General features: G+C 40.3%; 1 protein-coding gene across 12 annotated transcripts in view; it reads right to left on the bottom strand.

Annotated features, from left to right (window-relative positions):
* The window catches only part of TENM3 (teneurin transmembrane protein 3), a 447649-nt gene that overhangs the window by 97673 nt on the left and 324411 nt on the right, over window positions 1-25565 (bottom strand). For 10 of the 12 annotated variants that reach the window (XM_088020899.1, XM_088020901.1, XM_088020900.1 and 7 more), the window contains 6 exons: window positions 23463-23677; window positions 17738-17948; window positions 17192-17293; window positions 16802-16996; window positions 15419-15619; window positions 9311-9496 (listed from right to left, as the gene is read on the bottom strand). In XM_088020899.1, coding sequence (XP_087877025.1) covers window positions 9311-9496; window positions 15419-15619; window positions 16802-16996; window positions 17192-17293; window positions 17738-17948; window positions 23463-23677 — 1110 coding nt within the window. Of the gene's footprint in view, window positions 1-9310; window positions 9497-15418; window positions 15620-16801; window positions 16997-17191; window positions 17294-17737; window positions 17949-23462; window positions 23678-24327; window positions 24334-25565 lie in introns of all 12 variants that reach the window. The other 2 variants (XM_088020902.1, XM_088020906.1) reach the window with 2 other exon arrangements.

Raw genomic sequence — 25565 nt, 5'->3', positions numbered from 1 at the left:
GACTCCTGTGGACCCACCCTCTACCATGTTTGACAGATCAGGAGGCATCCCTGTCCACAGTGGCAGTGGGTCAGGTCAGCACGTGGAGGGGCGTAGCAGTTCTGGAACCAGCAGGCACTCCTGTCTTTCTGTTGGCTAATTCCTCTGCAGACAGAGAAGACTCAGCAGGGAAGAATCAGTCACTGTGACCTTGACGTGAGTTTCAGTTCCCGACAGTTACAGTAACAGTAAGAAACATCTAGATGGTGTTTACTTGTGCCAGGTCCTGTTCTAAGTGTTCTTCTACACGTTTGAAGTCGTTTCACACTCTTGCGAAATAGCACTCTGAAGCTGTGCTATTTTCACTCCCACTCTGGAGATGAGGAAATTGCAGCACAGAGCACAGAAGTGAATTCCCCAGGATCACACAGCTATCAAGAAACAGAGCTGGGAAGAGAGGCGGATCCAGGTTTTGTGGGGTCTGAAATTACATAATGTGGGGGGGCCCTCATTAAGAAAAAGAATACCAAATTATGAATATGAAATTAGGTATAAGGTGAGGAGTTATTTAGAGTAAGAAATCACAGGAAATTATTTCTGAGCTGATTAACACCACAAGTGTCAGAAAAGCACATAACATTTTTTTATTAAGTGCCTGACTGGTCTCTAATAAACGCTTTTCTTTCTATATTTTTGGGCAATATTTACTCTTTCATTGCTTCTTTATAAGATAATGATTTTGTAATATTTTCTATCGATAGAAAGCAAAGATAATTTAGCCTTTATTCAATGTAATTATTTAATATAGTTTTCATAATTGATAGCTTAGAAAAGTTTCATTTGGCTTCAAAATGTGTTATTATTAATGCCACGTAAATTTTTGGCATTACTGCTAAGCTGGGAAGACTTTATTAGGTAATAAACAAATCTTAAATACTCTGAATTGATGACATTCATTAGATACTCTGTTGTGATATCCTCATAGAATATTATGAGTGTTCGATGATTTCACTCATATGTGGAACTTAAGAAACAAAATAGATGAGCCTAGGGGATGGAAGAAAAAGAAAAAGAGAGGGAGGTAAACCATAGAGACTTTTCACTCTAGAGAACAAACTGAGGGTTGCCCCAGGGAGGTGGGTGGGGGATGGGCCAGGTGGGGGATGGGCGTGAAGGAGGGCACCTCTTGTGATGAGCACGGGGTGTTGTATGTATGTGATGAATCCCTAAATTTTACTCCTGAAACCAATATTACACTATATGTAACTAACCAGAATTTAAATAAGAACCTAAAACAAAAAGAAACACAACAGAATATTGAGTTTTATATTATCTTTGTCAATATCAGTATTTCATGTCACATAAACAAGAAATCTTTTTCTGCGACATTCCTACGATTCAGGGCTACACTGCGATGCACAGCACGTGTGACTTCACACGCTGATGGACTCAATTTTGCAACACTGCTTACGGGTTTGTGCCCTCAAAATGCAAGAATTCTGATAAATTGCTCAGAAAAGAAATACTCATCAAAAAGGAGAAAATTCTGGCAAGTTTATAATTATCTAAGTTCCATTGTCAAGTACATTTCTGACAGGAGGAAAGTTCCCTTTTGATTAGGCATTTTATAATACCTCTGATGACAAGAGGAATTTTCCACAGACTAACTTCCGTTTCCGTACATTTCAAACCTTATTTCTCCTTTACTACCTATTTACGTCTGGTGCAGGGCTCCGCAGGACAAATTCATAGCTTCATATAATCTCTGACCCTGGACTTCCTTGTCACTAGGTGAGTCAGCAGGTGGTAGGAATATTCCTGGATGGCTAGCAATAACAACCACAGACAGCAATGATTCCACACCTCATAAATATATCCAATTAAATCTACACTAAATGTATCCCCAGCTCAAAGTCTCCTTAGCTGAGTCCTTAAAGTGCCCACAGTGTCACTCCAGGGCCATCCTATACAAGGAAAGGCATGATGGAAAGGAAGTTGAAGTGAAAAAAGATAAAGGTCCTAACTGATCTGCAAGTTTTAGATGAACATGTGACCATATAAACCCACGTCCCCTTGCAAGACCTTAGAAGGGGCTGTGCAAGTGAGATGCTCCAGCTTTTCCAGTTTGATGACAAGTATGTCACTGGACCTGCCAGGGATCCAGGCAGGTGGCACTGGACACCCCTTTTTCAAACTACTACATCATTCTGACAGATGTGAAGCCAAATGTCTCCCAGAGCACTCATTTGCAGGTGTCATGTGGTACCCTGTATTCCTTTAAGGGGGACTTATAAAGTTTCAATAAAAATGTAGAAAGATAGTTTGAGAATTTCCATGATCTGTGTTATTATAAATATGATTCCCAACTTGGGAACATTACAAGTTACAAAGAATATTGATTTTGTAATCTAAGTGAAGTATCTATCAGAGTGGTCATTTTTTTTTCTCCCAAATTGTCACCTATTTCTAAATTTAACAACGAAAATACTATTCTTTCAGCATTATCCTGAGATAAGAATTAGAACAACAAGGCTAAGCTCTGTCCACACTGATATAGTTTTGATCTTTCTCTCTTTTGCCCCCATATTTTTTTCCTTTAAATTTTTTATTGTTATGTTAATCACCATACATTACATCATTAATTTTTGATGTAGTGTTCCACGATTCATTGTTTGTTTTTGCCCCCATATTGTTTAGTGGATAACTCCCTCAGCTTTGTGTATTTCATCTTTAATTTCTAATCTTCTGCAGCCCAAAGCCCAGAGCAACCACAGTATTTAATAGAGGGATGCTGACTACTGTATAAGTTTTGTCTGAACAAACAAAGCATGCCTTTGTGATCATTAATGATCCCGGTTCCCACTGTACTAAAGAATTAGAATAAAAACAAATAGCTGGTCTTTTGTAGCTTAAAGGAATTAGGATTTCCCCTAGGCCAAATTTCCATTTGAATTGCCTGAAAGTACATGAAAATCAATGTAGCTCAATAAACAAGTCTGTGTTTGAGACATCACTGGAAGACAAATACCACACTAAACTCTTCCTTCCTTCCTTCCTTCCTTTCCTTTCCCTTCCTTCCTTCCTTCCCTCCCTCCCTCCCCTCCTTCCTTCTTTTTCTTTCTTTCTGAAAGCAACACCTCTCAAAACCCTCAACTCAAACATATTAACTTCTTGATAAGCCACACCCATTGAGACTAGGTTACATTTTATAACAATGATGGCAATTTTGTTTTATTTATTTATTTTTGTAAGTTTCAGCACCCAAAAAAACATTGTCTGGGCTGCAGTTTGCCTCATTTATACTTCTAAGAATTCTCATGTATTGGACACTATTTGCTTGCATTTTCACAAGTGATTTACACTACAGTAGTGCCTTTGGTTCTAACAACCCTATACATAATATTTACATATGAGGAAACATACTCAGGGAGGTTAAATGACTTGCCCAAGGTCACACTGATAGAGTAGGCAGTTAGATATGAGCAGGGAACGAGTGCTTTCTTACGGAAACCAGTTTCAAAGAGCCAGCCGGCTCAGACCCCAGGGGACACGCATACAAACGACCGCTGCTGTCCTACAGTTTCGACACCACGCCCCCGAAGGCTGCCTTGACAGTTCTGATAAGGACCACAGAGGGCCAAAAACTGTCCCTCCCGACCGGTAGGAGGAGTCCCTTATTTGACTGGCTGCACCCTACTCAGGAACCACCCTAGCTATGACCCACCACCTATTCAAACATAAGAAGGAAAGACAACCCTGACCCCCAATGCAGCTGCCCCCTCGGGGCCCACCAGCTCTCTCTCATCTGGAGAGTGTACTTTTGCTTAAACTGCCATTAAACCCTTGCTTGCCGAAGAGTTTGACTCTGAATTCTCTCTTGGTCCAACTCAAGAACCAAGGCTGGGGAACAGGACTCAACCGCTGGCAACACGCTACGTAAATAATGGTGTGGCCATGACTCAAATTCCAAAAGCCCCTTTTTTCTTTCTTCTTCATCTTTTATCTCTCCCCCAAAGCTCTTAAACATTAGAGTATTCTGCTTCAAAATCACATATGATACAGATTATTATAGACATTTTATATTTGGGGAAAAAAATCAGTTGGGGCTAGGAACAGTTAAGATACAAGTTGCAGTGATAAATTAGAGAGCCGATTGAAAACGTATCTTCCTTTTCTTTCAGACTTTTTCTCATTTATGTTACCACTAACTTGCATAAGAAGTATTAAAATGTCACAGAGGAGCTGATCAATAATTGCTTAATGGATAAAGAAAGAAGTTCAGAAATGGAAGGTAACGGAGGCATGTAAATGCCACAGGAAAAATCAAAAGCAAAATGAAACTGAGAATAAAAACGGAATCCCCTGTTTAAATTCCATAATTTTCCAAATAAAGCAGAAGTCATCAATAAATTCTAGAATTGTAAGAGACCTCCAGAGGCCCTTCAGATAGGGACACTACTCAAGAGACTTAATGGATGGAAAAAAGTTAAACAGAATTCCCCTCTTAAGAATACTCCCCAAACTGGGGCGTCTCGGTGGCTCAGTCGTTGAGCGTCTGCCTTCGGCTCAGGTCATGGTCCCAGGGTCCTGGGATCGAGCCCCGCATCGGGCTCCCTGCTCCGCGGGAGGCCTGCTTCTCCCTCTCCCACTCCCCCTGCTTGTGTTCCCTCTCTCGCGGTGTCTCTCTCTGTCAAATAAATAAATAAAATCTTAAAAAGAAAAAAAAAAGAATACTCCCCAAACTAACAAAAAGAACAAACAAAAACCCCAGTGTTCCACAACTAAATAATTATGGTGTTGCCAAAGCTCATAGGGATTGAGATGAAAACATTTCTTTGGGATCTCGTTCCAGGATTTAAATACGTCTTCCAACCTGAGGTTCTTCATTCTATCTAACCAACATGTGAACGGTGTTAAGCCCATAGTCTCAATTTCCGTCTGTGGGGAAATGGGAACGCCCAGTCAGCCTCCAGGAGACAACCCTCCCATCTACGGACAGATCTGAGCCTTCCCTACATTGGTAAGAACCTTCCATGGTAGATGACAATCAAACGGGCTACCCAGGCCCCACCCCCGCTCCCTTCACTCCTTGAGGTCACAGTCTCACCCCTATAACTTCCAGGGCTCTCAGATACAGATGGATGGCTGTAGCGACAATTTCTTTCCAGCAACTGCTACAAAGAAGAGTTCCTGGGGGAAGGTACAGGTTGGTAACACTCAAAATGTGGTAACTGAGGATCTATCGTTGTCCAGAATACTTAGCTGTATTGCACTCAAAAGCTGGGGATTCTGTCCACAAACATCTGTTCAGCAGAGGCTGGTGTGGCACCTGCCTTGCTTCCATGGCCAATTAACTCCGGGCACAGGCCTGAGAGCTGTTTTCCTGTCTTTCTAACCAAGAAGAATAGGGAGGGCCGAAGCAACTGAGGTTGCCTTTACGTGATTATAGATTCTGGTTTCGGTTAAACACATTGACAGTGAACTTACTGAATTCGGCCACGACAAGTATGTCCCAGTTCACAGATCTGACCTTGATCGATACAGAACTGTTTTGGCCTTTTATACAGAGAGAGCCACATAATATTCCAATTATGTCAACTCCTATTTATAAACTACTTAATTATATTTAATATGCTTTAACTTGCTCCTGGGTCCTCTAAATATTCTTACATCTTTCCTTTCTCATGAGAAACAAAAACAGGAACGTGAGTGTGATAATCGTGTGACCCTCCTGTGGAACGGTCACATACAAAGGATGACATTAGGGTAGCTGAGCATCTACAGCAGTGCTATTACTATTAAATGATGGTGGTGATAATTGCTGGTGGTTAACTGCTGCGGTTCAATCATGTAACTAACTTCTCTTAATTTAAGAAAGGGTCCAACAGTCATAAATGCTTTTTGGGGAGGAAGGGAGAAATATTTATTTTAATCATAATATTGCTGAAAGTAGATTTCCCTTGGGGCACCTGGGTGGCTCAGCTGGTTGAATGTCTGACCCGTGATCTCGGCTCAGGTCATGACCTCAGGGTCATGAGATTGAGTCCTGCCTCTGGCTCTGCTCTGGGCATGGAGTCTACTTGATAATCTCTCTCTCCCTCTCCTTCTGCCCCTACCCCCAACTCCTCCCTCTCCCTCACTCTTAAAGTAGATTTCCCTTTGCTGCATTTTCCACCTGCATGCACCACTAGTCAAAGCCTAATAACCCCAGAAAGGAGAAGGACTTGGGACAATGAACCTGATGATTAGTGTGCCCGATCTGCTGAACACATGATTCATAATGAGAGGAAAATATGAACACATTAATAAAAATACCAAGATGGAATATTTTCAGGTAGATAGGGTTTTTAGCAAACACTCTAAATTCACAGCCTATTTGACTATCAAAATGCCTATGAAAGCATGAACAGTTTATGAAGACAGTAAGATGACTAACGAAGAATATTCTTTGCTTTCTATTGGGAACTTCTGTTTGCTTCTAACTGTTTAATTTCTCCTCCATCTCTCTTTCAATTAACCTCCCTGTTTATATTCAATGAGATGGCACATAATATGGAGAAAGAAAAAAAAATCTTGCGGATTTATGAGTGTTCTTTCATGAAGTGGCAGCTTCTTTCAGCCAGATGTGTAAGTGTTGAAACTGAGAGGAAATGCACAGAGCAGGAACTATCCCAAATAAGAAAATGTACTGTACTTTCCTGGGATGTTTAAGCCTGTGGCTCACAAAGGCCTCTTTTTAAATGGCCCCTTAGGCTTCAGCGTGGACATATACACAGGTTGTAAATAGACAGAAACAAGTAATTGGATCCTTGCAAGCCAAAGCTTGGAATAAGTAGCTCTAACAGTACAAGTGAGCAAAACGGTGATCTGAGGTCCTCTACGTCTTTTAAAAGGTCCACTCTGAAGAGTGATTTAAATGAAACAGGTCCTTTATTTCCACATTTTTACTCATATGGAGTATAAGAGCAACAAAATGAAATAAAACAATAGAAAATGGAATTGTTAACAACCACAGCAAGATATGCTAAGTTATCCAACAAAGACCTCCTACCAACAAACATCCTATGTGTTCCCAGAGAACTGAGAAGTTGTTCAAGAAGAGTTCATCTGTGGGAAACTAACCATGTACTATTGTCATGGTCAGTGAGGACATCAACAGGATGATTTATTTAGTAACTATAGATTGGCAGGTTAAATTTGCCTATGGAAAACTTTTTAGCACACTTCTTGCTTTTCCAAGTTGTATATTCGTGTGTTTGCTGTACTTCCTAGGACCCATAGGGTCAAAAATATAACGTTCCCCCCTCCACCCACCCTAGCTAGAATCAATTCATTTCTGATGGGTATGGGGGCGGTGGGGTCATACATAATTTGATGGAGTATGATTAGAGGTCTATTTCTCCTGCCCTGCCTCTGGTAATATGGGCATTCTGAGATTTGGGGCATGGTGCTGTTTGGTCTTAGGGGCGCTGCATTTTCCTCTCTATGTCCACAGAAAGATACACAGACTGTGGTTGTCAACTTTTTCTGTTTTACTGTAGTTCACAAGTGTGGTTCACATAGACAACAGGCAGCCACTGCCCTAGACTCCTGTCTTAAAGAGTAGAGGAGGGGAAAGCCGTATCAAGCTCGTGGGGATGAGCACTCTGTGAGTGCCAGGAATATGTGCACTTGCAGTTTTCCCCCGTGGGAACCCTACGCTTCCCGGATGTAAGGTAGTAAGCTCACATTCAACAAGTGAGACCCTACGGACGGTTCCCAGGTAAGAGTTAACACAACATGCCTGACCTGTAGAAGTCTGCAGGGCTGGTTGTTGGCTGGCATCTGGAAAATTGGATGTTTTCTACAATGAGAAGGTGATTTTGCCTACCGGGAGAATCTTTTCCTCGGAGAATCTGGAATTTTGGTGGCTGTGGCTGACAGAGGCTCCTTCTTAGAGCAGCCCTAATAAAAAGCTCAGTCTCAAATGGGCTTCCCTCAGAAGAAGCATGTGTTCCTTGCACACGTGTCGGTACAGTTCACTGTGGGAGAAAGGTACATGATCCATGTGACCTCTCTTGGTGAGAGAGAAAGAACACAGGAAGCCTGAGCATGGATTTCTCCAAACACCACCTGATGGGTCTTTTCCCTTTCTGATAACTATTATAGTCATGAGCACAAGAGCCCTGAGTATGTAAGCCCTCCTGTGGATCATCACATGTGGGGGTGGGGGGGCATCACCACCCTTAAAACAGATGCCAGGAATGTCACTCAGATGGAAAAGGACCTTACTTGAAGTTCTGTAAAGACTGTGACAATTTATAAGATGTATGTGATTTCAGCTTTCCCATGAAAAAATTCCTAGCTAGCCAGTTCCTGCAAGCAGGAAAGTAAAGTACTTAATACTTAGAGCTGCACTGGAAGAAGAAATCTTTTCAGATACTGAGACTCCCTCCAACAGCTTTATCAAATTATACCCTATGGACATAAAACACCATACCTCAAATTCTGAAATTTTTGTGGGACTGTGCCATTTATAATGGACACTGTACACTTTCAGGGAAGTAACGTAGACCTTGGCTACTTAACGTTTGTTATATTTTAATTTCAGCGACTCAAATAGTAAAAAACAAAGGCACTGAACACCCTGAAAATACGGTACTGTGGATGTTCTGGACACTTCTGCATCCATGCTAACTACCGTTTTTGTACCGACATTCTGATATTAATTAAACACTTGCTTGTTTTATTTAACCTACGGAGTTCCACCAACATCGTATCTGAAGACGTGTTAGCATATAACTTGAAGAACATCTAGGCTTGTGCATTTCATTCTACTTTATTTCTTGTGCGACTACAAAATAAAGTCATAAAAAAGTCAAACCTCTTTTTTGAAAGACTCAAATATACCGACAGGTGCTAAGGTGTGTGGTGCTCCAATCTAGAGAAGCCAAAAAGACCCCCTATGTGGCATCTCTTTTAAAGTAAAAAATACTGCGGTTATGCAACGGCCCTATGGGACACCGAAAAATAATATTCAGTGAAAGCGTCCGTATAAGAAAGAAATGAAATCGTCTTCGGGTGAGTCCGTTTTTGTGGCCATCACAAAACAGTGAGTAAAAAATCCTTATACTTCATGCTCGTGACATATGCGCGACAAAAGAACCGAACTGCCTGTGCAACACGATGGTCTCACTTGAAAACACAATTCCTTTTTAAGAAAGACGAGTGAAAATTAACGAGAGGAAATCAGCTTTCTCCAAGCGGGAGTCAAACAAACAGCCAGCAACCGGAGCGCTCCCCCGCCCCGCCCCGGGATGCGCGCGCAGGGCGGCCGGGGAGCGGGGCCTACCGATGGTGCAGTGCTCGCCGTTCCAGCCCTGGCTGCATTCGCACTTGCCGTCCTTGCAAGTGCCGTGCTCGGCGCAGCGCGGGTGGCAGGCCCTCTGACTGCAGGCGGCGCCGGTCCAGCCCTCTTCACAGCGACACGTGCCCCCCATGCACACTCCGTGCGAGCCGCAGTCCACCGAACAGATTTCTGCATTGAACAGAGGAAGCAGAGCACGAAGGGCAGGGCAATGGGGTGGGGTGGGGTGGGGTGGGGTGGGGTGGGGAGGTGCGGGGTGGGGCGGAGTGAGAAAGGGCGTGAATCAGCCGGACTGCATCTTCAACTCAAAAAACAGAACCGTTTTGAAAAATAAAAAGTATTTATAGACTCAGTACATGTTATTAGCATCGACTTGTAAGAATTATACATGGTCAAAGTTTACTTTGTCAGTAGTCATTTAATTTCAAATGCCCACTGTGACTGTGCATGAAATACACGAGAATTTTGTTATAATTCCCTCTATTATATGTATGTGTGTGTAAACACACACAGGCGACTAACAAAACAACGCATGATTCATAAGGAGAGGAAAATACACACGTAATGTATCTGAGAGTATCTTTTGGCAGCCCAGGACACATGCACACATACAAACACACACATCAAGTTCATATAAAATTAATAAAATATTTCAGTGTCTAAGCATGTCCACTATTTAACCCCCATAGCAAGAATTGCAAAGGGGTTATTTCTACTCCTAATGTTTAAATTTCTAAACTACTCAGAAATTTTTAATTAAAAAGAATCTTTTGTAGTACCCACTTCGGCTTGCTTCTGAGGCACACACATGCTGGTTAAATAAAAGAAATTGTTTTTCCTAGTCAGTAAATTCGTACTGTGGACAGATACACACCACCGTAGAAAACCAGAACACCAAACTACTGACTCTGTCATTGGAAAAAGTAGGCTTTTCAGGTACTCGAATGGACTAAAAGCACAAGTGACCAAAGGACTTCAAAACCCTAACAATAGGTTCGATCTTTAAAATGAATTCTGAAGGATATTTTTATATTTTACTTTTTACATATAAAGTTAAAATCAACTGCCCTATTCTACAATTGCAGACCATTGCTTGGTTTCGGTTTCCTTGCAAAAATAATGCTGAACGATAAAAACCTGAAAGCATTTCTAACAAACAGAAAATGGACTGCAGCCTTGTTTTTACATGAAAAAACAGTAACTGTTTATGTAGTCCCATGCTCCTGTTTTCCCTACTCACTGCCCAGGTAACATTTCTCAGGCACCTTCCTTCTGCCGCTCAGTCCTGCAGAATTTTAAACCCCGAATCAAGGCATTGTGAGAGTTGTAACATTTCTTATAAACAACAGCCCGGACTATTAACTGGAAGAGAGTGGTAGATGTTTTTTCATGCCACATTTTCCATCTCGTTTGAATTAAATTTTTGATTAAGAGATCCAAGATGGTGATTAACTTCAGACGAACAGAACGTCAACTCAGCTCCAGAAGAGAGAGGTTTCTTTCTGAGGTACCCCTTTTATTCAATCTAATCAATTTTTCATTAGGGTGAAGGTGTTTATCAGCGTTTAGCACACTAGCTTTGAGCAAGGTGCGTCAATCTTTGTAATGAACTTATTAATTAGAGTTAATTTAATTGAAGTGGAATTGAAGGGCTAATTAATGGACAAACTGCTGATGAAGATAGAGGAAAGCTCTGTTGCTTTCAAACCTATGAACTTTCTGATGGAAATAATTCATTTCTTCTCTTTTGGCAGTTTAACCAAATGCTTCTGCAGGTGTAGAATCTACTCTTACTGAATTTAGTTATCTGAAGGTCATTTTTACAACAACAAAAGAGGCAGCTGGTACAGTGTTTTGCTTTGGGATTCAGTTAGGTAGAAATTCCCAATAATGCTGCTAGTAAACTTTCCAGCCACAAACGTAAGTCACCAACTGTGTTTTTGTAAACTTCAAATGACAGCTGTGAGACATGCAGATAAACTTCAGGCACATGAACCAGGATATTTTCACAGGGTGAATACATGCATATTTGATATCTTTATTAATAATTCTAAGTAAGTTTTCTGTCTTTTTGCAGCTCCTAGCAAAATTTAATAAGGTCTTTTTTTTCCCTGTGCTTAGTTTCTTCCAAGAAGAGTACTGTATCCATTATTCAACTCTATATATTGAGAGTTTAATATATGTTTTTCTGCTTTGCATTGGGGGTGTAAAGATGAATAGTAGGAAGATCTTTGCCCACTATGTCTAAGTGTCATTTTGTTTACACGTAAAATTAGATTTTCAGCTGGCAAAATAATTATATCAGCATGAAAAATAATCAGTCTAAATATGTAAAATAATGATAGGTGATTTTGGCAGCCAGTTTAATTTTTTATTTAACATCTATACCTTTTTTTTTTTTGCCATTCATGGCAATATCATTTTATGAAGAAGACTGAATTATCTTTTTAAATTTTATTTTATTTTTAAAAATTTTTTTAAGTAATATCCAATGGAGGGCTTGAACTCACAACCCCGAGATCAAGAGTTGCATGCTGTACTGACTGAGCCAGCCAGGTGGCCCAAGGCTGACTTATCTTTTGAGCTACAGTATCAATTACAAAAATATCCTTTATAAAATAATTCAGGTAATGTATTAAATACATTAAATAATGTTATATGAAACAAAAAGGCTGTTTCATTATTTCTTTCCTACTCCAATAATTGTGGGAGACAAATTAGAATGGCAATATTTCAAACCAGTATTATTTTACAGCTAGTATTATTATGCTTATTTTACTGATGAAGGCATAAGAGACCTGAACCCAAGAGCTTTACTATAAAAATAATTATATCCATAAACTCTAAGTGGATTTTTTTGGTGGGATGTATTTTTTAGTACAGAAGCCAGAAAGGGAAATAAAAACTCAACAGACATAATTAAATGCCTATTCTGATGCTTGTGATTATAAAATACATTTTTAAGAACAGAGGACAAAACAAGTTAATGTGTTATTTAAATAATGCCTTGCACCTGTGCTTGGTACTGTTGGGTGGTGATGATTTCCAACAACTCTTTGGTGGGGCATTCAAGGTCCTCTATAACCCCACCGCTCAGTTTTTGTTTTCACTCCCAGTTGTCCGGTACATGTTATTTGCTCTAGGGGCCATGAATTTCCTAACCAGTTTCTAGTTCTCCTAACTATGTGAATCAACTCGTGTTTCTATGAAGCAGGAACAAACATAAGCCTGTCTGCCTCCAAAAATGTATGGCCAAAAGATGAGGGAAGCAGAGGAAAGGGAAGGAAGGCAGGGAAGGAGGGAGGGGATGAGGGAGGGGGCAGGGGATGAGGGAGGAGGGTGGGGAGGAAGAGAGGGAGACAGAGGAGGGAAGAAGCAGAGGGAGGAAGGAAGGGAGTCTGTCGCCGGTGAAGAACGGCACACAAATCTGTCATGCTGATGATGATTCACGGGGTAGCAGTCATGTCACCCAAGTTTCTCAAAGTGCCAGGAAAGAGTGATTTGTAAAAATTACTAGTCTTTTTTTTTTTCTTCTTAAAATAAGCGTGTTAATTCACTGCTTAGCGGGATTTCTCTTGGGTTAATGCCATTAGGCTATACTAATAGATGAAATAATTTGCATTTCATAAATTTCACAATTGGAGGAACCGTAACCAAGCAGTACTTTCATGTGGAAGTACTCCTCTGAATCAATGGAGAATTAAGATGACAAACTGTAAGGGCCAAATTCGCCTTTAGGATTCTACCACCCTAACTCCGACTACCATCACCATCACTATTGATGGATAAAACTTATCAAGTACTTGCCATGTATAAGGCACTATTCTAAGTGCTTTTCACATATTAACTCATTTCCATCCTTATGACGATTGTATAGGGTAGTACTATTGTCGTCCCCATGTTACAGGGGAAGAAACTGAGGCACAGAGAAGCATTTTAAATAGCCGATGGAACGCCACAGACCTAGGGAATGGCCAACCCAAGACCTGAACCCAGGCTCCAGATTTCCTGCTCTTCGCCACTCAGTTGCAAACAGGGCTTCAGGGAAGAAGGCAATCAGTGTCAATGGGATGAAGGATAGACAGCCCTCTTCCCTGAAGCCAAGGCTTACGCAGATGTTTCTATTTACTCAACAGCGTTAACAAGACCTATGCTTTTGCCTTCTCCTTTCCTCCCCCCCTCCCTCTTCAGTTCCCCCTCCTCCTCCACTTTCCCATACAGAAGGCATCCTCGCCTCCGTGTCTCACCATCACCTGCCCTGCATCCTGCCTCGCCGCTCACCCCTTCCCAGCTTCCCTGCCTTCTCCAGAGCCACGGCCACTGCCCCATCCCACCCTGGTTGCAGACATTCAGCTCTTTGCACCAACTCCTCTGCTGTCTCTTCAGCAAGCTCTGTCTAGTTCTCCTTTAAAATGGCCCTCAGATTTATCCTTTTCATGTCTACGAACTCCAAAGGAATTCACACTCTCAGCACTACACACTCTGGGAAAGCTCTCAAACTTGCCTCCCAGCCGTCAAATTCCGACTAGCCACCCTCTCTGACACAGAATCAATTGGGGAGTTCGCACATACTGCTCTCATCACACTGATGGGCACACATCGTCATGACGAGTGGATTCTCCGTTGTCTGAACCATCATTGCTAAGCTGCGTCCCTCAGAACCGGGTGCAACCCAACCTTTGCCTCCAAATACCTTTCCTTTCTTCTCCCATATGGAGAACGCTATTCTCACAGTTGTATCCTTGTCGAAGGTAGTTGTCGTAGCAGTAAAATCGTAGCAGTGGAGGTGGCAGGTATATTTGGAATTTATTCTGGACTAAGCGTTGTACTAAGTACTTGATATACATTAATTCAAGCAATTCCCAAGGCATCTCTGTAAAGAATGTCTTGATTAAATCCATTTAACAGATGGGTAAACTAAAACATACGGTAGTCTGCCTAAGTTTACACAGCTGTTAAGGAGTAGAGGTTGGATATGAACCCAAGCATCTGATCTCAGGGTCTATGCTCTGAAGTACTTTCTCATACTGTTCCCTGAGTCAGAAAATACCTCCCAGCCCCACACTAACTGCCATCTCTAAAAGAAGGCAACGCACGTGAATCAAAATCTCCTTGAAAACTTCCAGTGTGCATTAATGCAGGAGCACTCCTCTGAATGTTGATTGTATTTACATATTATTCCATGTAATATGCAATAAAAGATTAAAATGGGATGTGTTGGTTTCTAAGTATTTCATGTGTGTTCAATCTCATCTCCCCAATTAAACTGTCATCTTCTAGATTAGAACAGCACCTTTCCACACTGTGGGACTAATGTGGTCATGGAGTTAATTCATGGGATATAACCAGCATTAAAAAAATATAGAATATACTTGGAAGAAAGTATCAGTGTGTACCACTTTGTAAAGCTTTGTTTCAGTTACGTGAGTGTTATGTGTACGCACCTTAGGTCACAAGGTAAAGCTATTTGAGGCTGTGGGTCACGGTCAAAAATTTGAAAGCAAAAATTTGAAAGCCGCTATCCTAGAGGGTAAGAATGATTCATTATTCTTTATTCTTACAGGGCTCATCCATGCACAGAGCCGGCTGCTCAATAATGAACTGACTGACTGAAAAAAAAAAATTACTACCTGCCATTTTTATTACAATCATACTATCATAATTAAAAAAAAATCAGTGTCAGACCGTTTTGCATATCATAATATCTATATACGTATACTCTATTGTGATCCCATTTAGCCTTATGGTGGCAAATACTTTTTTAATTGAGGCTTCTCTGTTATGAGATAATGTGCATTTTTCAATCCCCAAGCTCTACACAGGCCTTGAGAGTTAGGAAGATGGAGTATTCTGCACAAATGAAATATTATTCTTTACCATGCTACTACAGGAGAAATTTTAATGACAAATTGACCTAGCCTGTTCCTTCTTACAAGGCAACGGAATTTCATTACTTTTAACATTTATTTCTATAAATCATAACTTTAATAAAATCTGTATTAAGTTTAATAAGTGTGTTTTTAAAATTAAAGTATCTTAATCTTTAGCTACACAATATTAAGCATGCAATCTCCCTGCACTTATGCACCTTACCATTTGAGCAGTCTGGGCCAGTCCAGTTAGGGTCACAAGTGCAGGACCCGCTCTCCTGAAGATACGTTCCATGACCAGAACACTGGTCTGGACACATGGTCTTCACTAGTTCACAATTGCTACCACCCCACCCTGGACTGCAGTGACATTCCCCGTGGATACAAACACCGTGATTGGAACATCCGGGGTCCAGACAGTCGGCTGGAGTAGAGAGAAAAGAGAACAATTTCACAATTAAATCTAGAAGATGTCACACATACACAGTGCATGCAGGATAAAGAATTAAATCCCAGTCCAATGTATATGAAAATTCTGGAGACTCAATTATTTACCTACCATTTTCAAGAACTTGTTTCTGGAAACGCAAAGAATCATACAATACGGCATTAAGGATCATGCCATTTAGGTAATGGTGACTCTTAAAAGGATTTGGAATTTTCGCGAATTGCACACATACAAGCTCCTGAGATTTCAGACTATTGCTCTCTGTTCTGCTTAATCAGATAGTAATAAGTATTGGCTTCTCTGTAACAAAATTGTATCAGATGACCTAATCCACAACCACTGAATCCTGACAGCTGTATGGGACTCTCAAACTGTTTGAGAAATAAATGAGTTGCATACTCTCTAACCTTCTTAATTCACTTTAATGTGCTTTAGATGACGAGATTTAACTTAGCAATTTGACTCAATAAAACTTTACACTTGTAGGGTCAATGGCCTGAAAATTTAATTCCAGAGACTTAATTGCATTACTTTCTGTGTGCAGATCAATAAAGTCAATTTGACTGAAGAACGGAAATGATGTTTTTCTGCTTTTGGAAAAAACAATTCAACTGTACTTTACAGTATAACATCTTGACTACCACCACTACATACAGTTATGGAACAAGCCCATGGCCTACTTTTTTCCACTAGTATATTACGTAATGTATAGTACATCTTTCTAGAGATGCCCAAATACTAGACTTACAAGCTGGCATCAATGTGAAAAACTGTAAAAAAAAACAAAAAAACAAAAAAACAAAAACCCAAAACAAAACAACAAAAAACCCCAAACAAAACAAACCCAAAAAAGCAAAGATAACAAAACAAAACGAAACAACAGTCCACTGTTGGTTTCAAGACACAAACGTTTGCTTCCTTCCTCAGAGTGGAAAGAAAACAAAACAAAAAAAAGACTCACAGGACTGAAAGCCAAGGGGCTCTCTGGCATTTGTGTTTTTTATTAGTCGAAATGTTAACAAAATGATGCATCTAAGTATGGAAATCAAAGTTACTTTCACGAGGAGGCACAAGAAAAGATGCAGCCGCCAAAGTGAAGATTACAGAGATACTCTCTGAAGAGAAGCACAGACTTCTGCAGATACGGGCACAGTTTACCTTCTTCACAATTTTCTCCTTTGTATCCCGAGTTGCAAGCGCAAGAGCCCATGATGCAGATCCCACGCCCCCCGCACTGCGGGTCAATGCACTGCGTGGTGGGCACGTCGCACTCCGTGCCCTTCCAGCCGCTGAAGCAGAGACAGCGGCCCTTGGAGTACTGCCCGTTGCCGCTACACAACACGGGACAGGCTGCTGTGAAATAAAACACGACAGAGGGATTAACGGCCACGTTCTCAGGCGAGAGCCCCAGAGCAAGGCGATGCGTCGCTGGAACAGGGAGTTTGCCGGTTTTCTCCCTTTTCCTTTCTTGTCTGGCTGGTTTTCGGCATTACTCGTGTTTCTACGGCTTATTTATACTGGCTTAAGAAAAGGCTCTAACTCGCATACCTCTGGAACAATCCGGACCTAAAAATCCCGGAAAACAATGGCAAGTTCCAGAAACACACTCTCCATTTCCATGGCAATTTCGGGGGCATTCCACCACAGACTCTGAAGAAAAGAGAGAGAAGGAACACTTATGGTCCAGCCTGCTTCTCGCACAAGGTAAACTGTGTCACTTTGATCGTTTTGGCTCCCCACGGAAGGAGTGATGGATGGCCCGCTCCATCACCAAAAAAAAAAAAAAAAAAGGTTCATTTGCACCAGATTACTCGAGTAGTAAAAAGCAAAGCACTGCCATCTCAAATGCAGATGTTTTTAAGTGTTTTCAAGATGCACCGTCCTCCAAGATACTTGCAAAGAACAGGTTCTCCCAATGCTTCACGGTATGTCACATACGCATAAATAAACGATTTAAAAAATATGTCTCACGTTTTACCTCAGTCTTTATCACCCTCGGAATCACTCCAAATCAGTGAAGACAACCGAGCTTCCATTCAACACACCGTTTAGGCTGCAGCCCGGGAAAAAGATGCTTTTGAAGACCGTTCTTACCTATGACGATGGTATTAAAGGACACCTGCTCCGCATTTTTCCCGTCATTGTAAAAAGCCAGATGCCAGATTCCAGAATCCAGGTACTGGATAAAGCCAGCCTCGTGCAGACTGACGGACCTCGCCTGCCGCCCTGCTCTCTCGGGCTCCAGCAGTTTCCGCGGCTCTCTTGCGATCAACCTGCTGCCATCCAGGAGCTCGACAAAGTCATACTGAGGGGCAGGACAAGTACATATGTTTAGTGCTCAGCCACATTTCGGTTGTAGCTGCTTCTCGCTTTATTCATTCATTCATTTATTTGTTTGTTTATTTATTTATTGTTCCAACGTCTCCCCTCTGCTCTGATACAAACAAAGTCGGTTTCTAGATTTAGAGCTAAGCCTTGCAACTGATAAAGAGTTTGATGAGTGCAAGGCCATGTGTGGATACAACCACGAGCCTGTAACATTTCAAACATGGCAACCTAACCCTAGACCAGGAGATCATCTCTTCGGGTCATCTCCTACTTAATCCCTGTGTGGTAACAACTATCACTGATAAATACTCTGTGTCAGGATCATACTGAATCCTTGTGGCCACCCTTCTAGGATGGTGTGGATATTTCCACAGCAAAGATGGAAGAAACCAACCCTTGAGGAGCTTGAGGAGGGTTCGATACCTCGTAAGCAGTGGAGTCGGTTTGTGAGAAAGCTCAGGTCTTTCCAACCACCCACCATGCTCCTCCCTGTGACCCTGATGTTACCATCCCAGGCACCATGGAGAAACCCATGGCTTTGTCCTCAGTTATAGTGAAACTAAAAACCGGTATCAAGACGGGGGTACATCTCTGACTGAAAGTCCAAAAAATTCAACAATGGACGGGTTCTGAAGGGATGACAGTAACAGTAGCTATGCCCAATTATTCTTATGAAGTCAACATCGTTAAGCTCAAGTTTTGATTTAGTAAGATTAATGATGAACATTGGGTAGCTAGAAGAACTGGAGCATTTAAAGATAATTAGATAATTAAAAATACGAAGGGTGACTGGTAAGAGTAGTTCTGTAACCAGAGATAACGCAGTGAGTTTGGAAGACACTGCAGACTTTCCAACATGGTTTTAATAAACTTGGATAAAAGTTCATTAAACTTTTGTTTGAGTTTTAAATCCCTGAGTGATTCAGTTGCTTTAGACTCTTACCCAGTTTCACTTTATTCCTGAGGGTGAAAAATACACCACAGTGCAATATATATAATTTTACAGCACTAGCTATGTGAATTACCAATATTCTACTTTCTGATAGATTTCAGAAATGGAATTTCATCAGAGCCCTGTTTGAAGACAAGTTTATTATATGAATCCCTTAATACAGCCAAATTGGAATAAAATCAGCCGTTGGGATTCCAAGATTCATGATTAAATGTGTCGCCACTGTACTGATCACAGAACTCTAACATTACTACTGGACAGAATTTAGAATATCTAATTCAGTTTCCAACATATTAAAATTTTTATTTAAATGTAAAAGCATTTTTTATTTTTTGTGTGTGTAGTAAAACTACCTCATGACATCACGCAGCTGTGAGAAATACACACAAAAAGCCATAAGTTGGTTAGCATTCAGTAACTTTTTTTCATTTCTATCTTACAAGGATGAAAATAATCACTGGCATGGATATTTAACCTGCAAATTTTTCACTGGAATTGTATTCCAAAATTATCAGAGGAAAATGAATGCAGCACTTTCTAAAGGTGTCTGTATCTCAAATAAGCCATTCGTTTTCTCATCAGATTTAAATATTTATATTAGCTTGGCAAAGAGGCAGGGAAAAGTTTCTTTTTATGGCTCCTTTGCATATAAGCATTTTTCTCCTCTGACATTAAACTCAGTAGCTGAAAGACTGAAAGGGAGGAAATTTTGAGTTTTAACTGGTCTTTCAAGCTCATACTCATAGTCAATCACCTTCATTTGTAGAAATCACCATTTGCATCACACCCTGAACAATAAAATGAGGCTGGAGTTGCTGGGCATGGGGGGTGGGGTGGTGGTGGGCAGGAGGCCACAGTTGCTGAGAATCTGTCTAGGCTCTTCCGTAGGGGCATTTCACACATGCCTTCAGGAGGGTTATTCAAATACCTAAAGACAAGTCCTCTACTTAACACTAAGCCTATGTCTACAAAAAGTAAACAAATTACATGTAACAAAAATATTTAGTAACTGTTGTTCTGAGGGTGTAAAGTAAAAAGCAATCACTTATGAACAAACTTGGGCTACTGGCTTAACTCTGTAATACCTATTCATAAGATGGAGACATGGATTTTTTTTTTTTTTTTTTTTTTGTGGGGGCAAGTCTTAGGATCTTATTCAGTCTCACCACTTTGGGGAAGTGATCATGAAACAAGGTTAGACTTGATAAAGCTATCCTACTGGGTCATTTCTGAGCAGTTAGATTATCCAAATGCTCAACTCAATTCAGTTATTAAAACGATGAGAACTAGGGCACCTGGGTGGCTCAGGTCATGATTTCAGGGTTCTGGAATCAGGCCCTGCATTGGGCTCCCTGCTCAACAGGGAGCCTACTTCTCCTTCCCCTTCTGGCCCCCACTTGTGCTTGCTCTCTTTCTCTCTCAAATAAATAAATAAATAAATAAATAAATAAATAAAATCTTTAAAGAAAAGGATGAGAACTCAGAATCTATGAATACTTAACTATTTCCTTTTAAATATTTATTTATTTGAGAGAGAGAGACAGTACAAGCAGGGGGAGGGGCAGAGCAAAAAGCAGACTCCCCACTGAGCGGGGAGCCCAATGAGGGACTCAATCCCAGGACCCTGAGATCATGACCTGAGCTGAAGGCAGATGCTTAACTGACTGAGCCACCCAGGTGTCCCATTAACTGTATTTTTAAATCAGCTTTTTGGTGGTGGCACGGTCTTGCTGTAAATCATTGGCACATAGAGGAGGAAGAGATTTTAGACATCATCTGATCCAACGGTTTCATTTTCTGGACAGAAAGAGGCGCAGAGAAGTGAAGTGATTTTTCAAGGTCACAAGGTCAAAGAGTGGTAGGGGTGTATGCTTCCAGAACTCAGGTCTCCAGCTACCATTCTGCAACAGCCTTCATGCAAACGTACTTAAATGATACAGTGTTAAATTAAAATGTACTTAAATGAGAAGCGTCAAATTGCTTCTTTAGGCTTCTAAATGTCCAGGAGAATGAGTTGGGCATCAGGGAGAAAAAAGTCAATTGATTCCTTGGCAACAATCAAACGGACAGTTTTATAAAGGGTCACAAAGACTTTTAAAACTCAAGTGACTATTCTGAATGGTTGGCCAATTTTAATTATTTCAGGTTGATTTATTTAATGTTCCCCAGAAACAGAGAAATGTTCAATTTGGGCTGCTTTATAGCATATTTCATGTTTAAACACTGAACTCAGAAATAGTTGTTTGCTCTGCTGATCTTGAATAAACTAGAGGAAGGAACTCTAATAACTGTGGAGCTTCAGAAAATGCGTAATCTGGTTAAACACATATATTGTGGTAGAAAGGAAAAGTGGATATTATGTATATTGTATTTAAATACCAGAAGAATTATGGGAAAACCTGAAACTGCACTTTTTATTTCCCTAATCTCATATGGTATATATAACTTGGAAAAGAGTCAACCCTAAATCTTTAAATAAATCTTTAAAGTACACAACAATTTTCTTTGAAATTATTTTCTGGAATTTATAGGTTCTATGTGCACTGTTGTGCTTATTAGCTTTGGAGGTATATTTCTTCAGTTACAAAAATAGTGATTTAAACATGTATATGGTTCCAATGGAAAAAATTTTTTTTCTATTTCACCAGACTATTGATATAAATGCAATCTCTCTGCTTTCAGTGAAGTTAGAGAGATCCACACTTCCATTTAAGTCAATCTGGTTATTATATCGTACTCTGTGTCACCTACAGCATAAACTGGTGTCAAACAGAATTGCAATCAAAAATTTAAATTGGACACTAGTACACAATGGGGAGCCTTTATATTTTTAAAGATTTTTTTATTTATTTGACAGGGAGGGAGAGAGAGAGAGAACACAAGCAGGGGGAGTGGCAGGCAGAGGGAGAAGCAGGCTTCCTGCTGAGTAAGGAGCCCGATGCGGGACTCCATCCTAGGACCCTGGGATCATGCATGACCTGAGCAGAAGGCAGATGCTTAACCAACTGAGCCATGCAGGTGGCCCCACAATGGGGAGTATTTAATGTGCAAGGACCAAAGGCATTTACTTTAATAATGTAGATATGAAAAAACGTTATCAGAAAGATGAATGCACCAAAGCCTGATATTCAAAAATTTCACAGCTATACAATTTATATATGTATACAAAACTTTCCCTGATCTACAGTGACATAAGAGAAAGCATGTTCAAAATTTCTTACTCCTCTTTCTTTGAAGATATGATTCTTTTATTGGTATATGATCAATTTTTCTTCCTAACTTATATTCCTAGGTTATAGAAAAAGCATTTCTCACAAAATTACATACTCTAAAGCATACATGAAAATCCTCCAGTCCTCAACTCATAAATCAAATTAAAATCTGCATGAAATTCTATGGGTACATAAACTGGTTATCAAGTATAACTTTAGGCTCATCCAACTGTCAATGTTAATTAACCATCTATTACATTTTTGGAATTCCTGTGTTGACTAACATAATAGTTGACCCTAGGAAAGTCCGAGCTCCAAATTTATAGTAGGTAATTTAAATAATTTCTCTTAGACATAATGGGACCTCTTTTATTTTTTATTTTTAAGATTTTATTTATTTTTTTGAGAGAGAGAGAGAGCTGAAGCATGGTGAGGGAAAGGCAGAGGGAGAGGGAGAAGCAGATTCCCCGCTAAGCAGGGAGCCCAACATGGGGCCTGATCCCAGGACCTTGAGATCCTGACCCGAGTGGAAGGCAGATGCCCAACCGACTAAGCCACCCAGATGCCCCAACAATGGGACCTCTTTTAAACCACAATTTCCAACTTACATACCCTGATCCGGTATTAGATTACGAAAACGCCTATAGAATTACTGATAGTAGTTCTCTGTGACTGTTACTGTGACCTAATTTTCATGCAAGCGGATTGACTTTAAAGTTCCTTGAATGCATGACTGAAGGGTCTTTGAATTGTTTTGAGTACCACACTTAGATGATCACCCTCGGTTATATATGAAAGTTCTCTTGCCTCTTTGAGGAACTGTGGCTTGAGTTGATCAAAGTTCATGTCATCCTCTTTACGTTTATGTTCTCATAATTTCTTTACTAACAGTAAGTCTGGCATTAAGCAGAAAAAATACAATATATTTTCAACTCCATGAATACAATGTTTGAGATGAAAATACTGTGCATCTATTACATGAAAGGAATAAGATCCTCTGAAATCCTCCTAGAATCTTTGTAAAACACTTGGAAAATCCATGATGTTTTCCTAGGTGTTCAGATGATGTTCGATATTCATTTAGTTACTCACAAATTTTAGTACATTTTAATCCATCAATAATGATTAACGCAAGTCAGGAAGAAAATGCCGTTCTTCCTACTAATCCGAAAACCTCAAGTGTAACCTACATTCAAAATTCTTTTCACTGTAAAAGATCAATACAAAAGTGGTCCAACAGTTAAACAGCTGAACTTAAGAAACAGAATAACTTTAAAAATGCAAACTAGCAGTTTCCCATTTTATTGACAACAAAGCCTACTTTTACCTGAGTATGGGAAGGTGGTAAGCCTTTTCGGCCATATACTCCAATCAATGCATCCTTCTGAAGAGAGATATTGAATTTAAGAAACTGTGGCTGATCAATAAAAAGCTGTGATCTCCAGAAGATCCCAGGAGGAACCTCTTGAATTGCTCTTCGGCCAATATCAAGTTCTCCAGAATCTATGGTGTTATTTTCTTGTGTAAATCCACCAAATTTTCCTGAATGGAAGAGATCCATCGAAAAACAATGAAAAAGTAAAACAACAACAACAACAAAACAAATACCCCCGAAAAGCCTCAAACAACAAACAGCTTTCCTTTCTAAAAGTTCTTTTCACTAAATGCTCAGGCATTCCATCTTCTGATAAATGAAATGCTCTCCTATAATTCTCACTTTAAAAGCTTTTTTTGTGAGCTACTGTTGTTCAATGAATTCTGATTTAGCCTTTAAGATATTTAAGTAAAAATCCTTTGACTTCCCCCAAGGTATGCCTATTACTGAAACTCTTTTCACACCTACAGTCTTTCTTGATCACTTGAAACGTAATTATCTTACAAATATATGTCTTGTTATTTCTTGTGAGAGATTAAGTCTGTTACTAATCAGTCCTTCTAAATGTACCATAGCACTGCAAAGTGTAAATTAAGGCGGAATGGATTATGGAGATTTCCAAATCAATCTTTAAGCAAACAACAAAACCAATCAATGGCACAGATTCACGTAGTTCCCTCTGAACTCTACATTAGAATGAATAAAAACTCAGATGCTGAAAAGGAGGCAGAGAAGGGGGAGTGGGGACATTATGCCGGGAAGGAAGGGAGGGGTAAGTTCAAATTCTCACGAAGACATTCAAGTAGGCTGCCATAACCATTTTCTTTTGACCCTGACCTCAAATTCACTCACAGCCTCACCAAGCATACTTGCATTACCCCTTTCAATGACCTTCAACCAAGGAACAAAACCTCTCTCCTCCATGAGTCTCTGCCACCTCCTGGTTTTAGGAAACAGATCTAAGACTCATATTTTTGGGCATGGTTTTCCCCACCTTCCCTCTTTGCTAAGGTTCTTTCTCAGGGTTCTGAAAGGGCCCGTGAGAGAGGAGGTTTTACAATTTGTGTTAAATAGAAGTAAAACCACATTGTCTTTTATTCAGAAAAGGCCCATGAAGGCTCAGGGACAGGATGAAACGGGAAAATTATCCTCTGTCCATTCAAACTATTTAAAGTCACAAAGACGACTTACTACGATTTTTCTTTTAAAAATATTAATCTGAATATTCATTCAAGTATTACGTAACCTTATATGACATCTATTTACACAATAGCCTCCAGAGAAGTTGTCGATTCAAAATTTAGAGGGTTTCATTTCAAATCACAGACCTGTGAACTATCTTCCTCTAATGGCAGGAGGAGAGAGTCTTCTATGAAAAGTTACTAGTTTAACCCTGAGTCCATTTTTGAGCATTTACCAGGGACATAGGACTACAGGTGATAGAAACATAAACCAAAGAACAGAATCTTAGAGATTATATGCGTAGCTAACCTGGCTTCCATGGTTTCTGCCATCAAGCAACCAATTATGTGGTTGGGAAGACAACACCGTGAACCTAATAAACTAAATGACAATCTAAAACCATATACAGTTAAATATAAAAATTCAGATGCTGGAGGAAGGTGATATCACTGTAGGCTGGTGGTTGACAGATTTCACAGAAGTGTTAAAAGTCTGAGGTAAACTTTGAAGGACAGGCAGGGTACGGTTTCTGAGTTGGAATAAACAATCTGATTAAAAATATGGGAGTGTAGGGGTGCCTGGGTGGCTCAGTTAAGAGTCTGACTCTTGATTTCAGCTCAGGTCATGATCTCAGGGTGGTGAGATCAAGCCCCACGTCAGGCTCTGTGCTCAGCAGGGAGTCTGCTTGAGATTCTCTCCCTCTCTCTCGCAAATAAGTAAATCTTTAAAAAAAATCATGGACGTGTAATTGGATATGTGTTACAGTGATGGTGAACAGAGAGATCTGTTTGGCTGGAAAGGAAGTTAAGAAAACTGGTTTTGGAGTCAAACTGGGTTTGAATCCGGCTCTGTCAATAACTGGCTGTGTGCTCC

Source organism: Eumetopias jubatus, unplaced genomic scaffold, assembly GCF_037043125.1.
Source record: "Eumetopias jubatus isolate StellerSeaLion01/CBP00866 unplaced genomic scaffold, mEumJub1_p1.0 scaffold_2, whole genome shotgun sequence".
Lineage (NCBI taxonomy): Eukaryota > Metazoa > Chordata > Mammalia > Carnivora > Otariidae > Eumetopias > Eumetopias jubatus.
The sequence above is the reverse complement of the archived record's forward strand: the minus strand, read 5'-3'. Positions and strand labels throughout refer to the sequence as shown.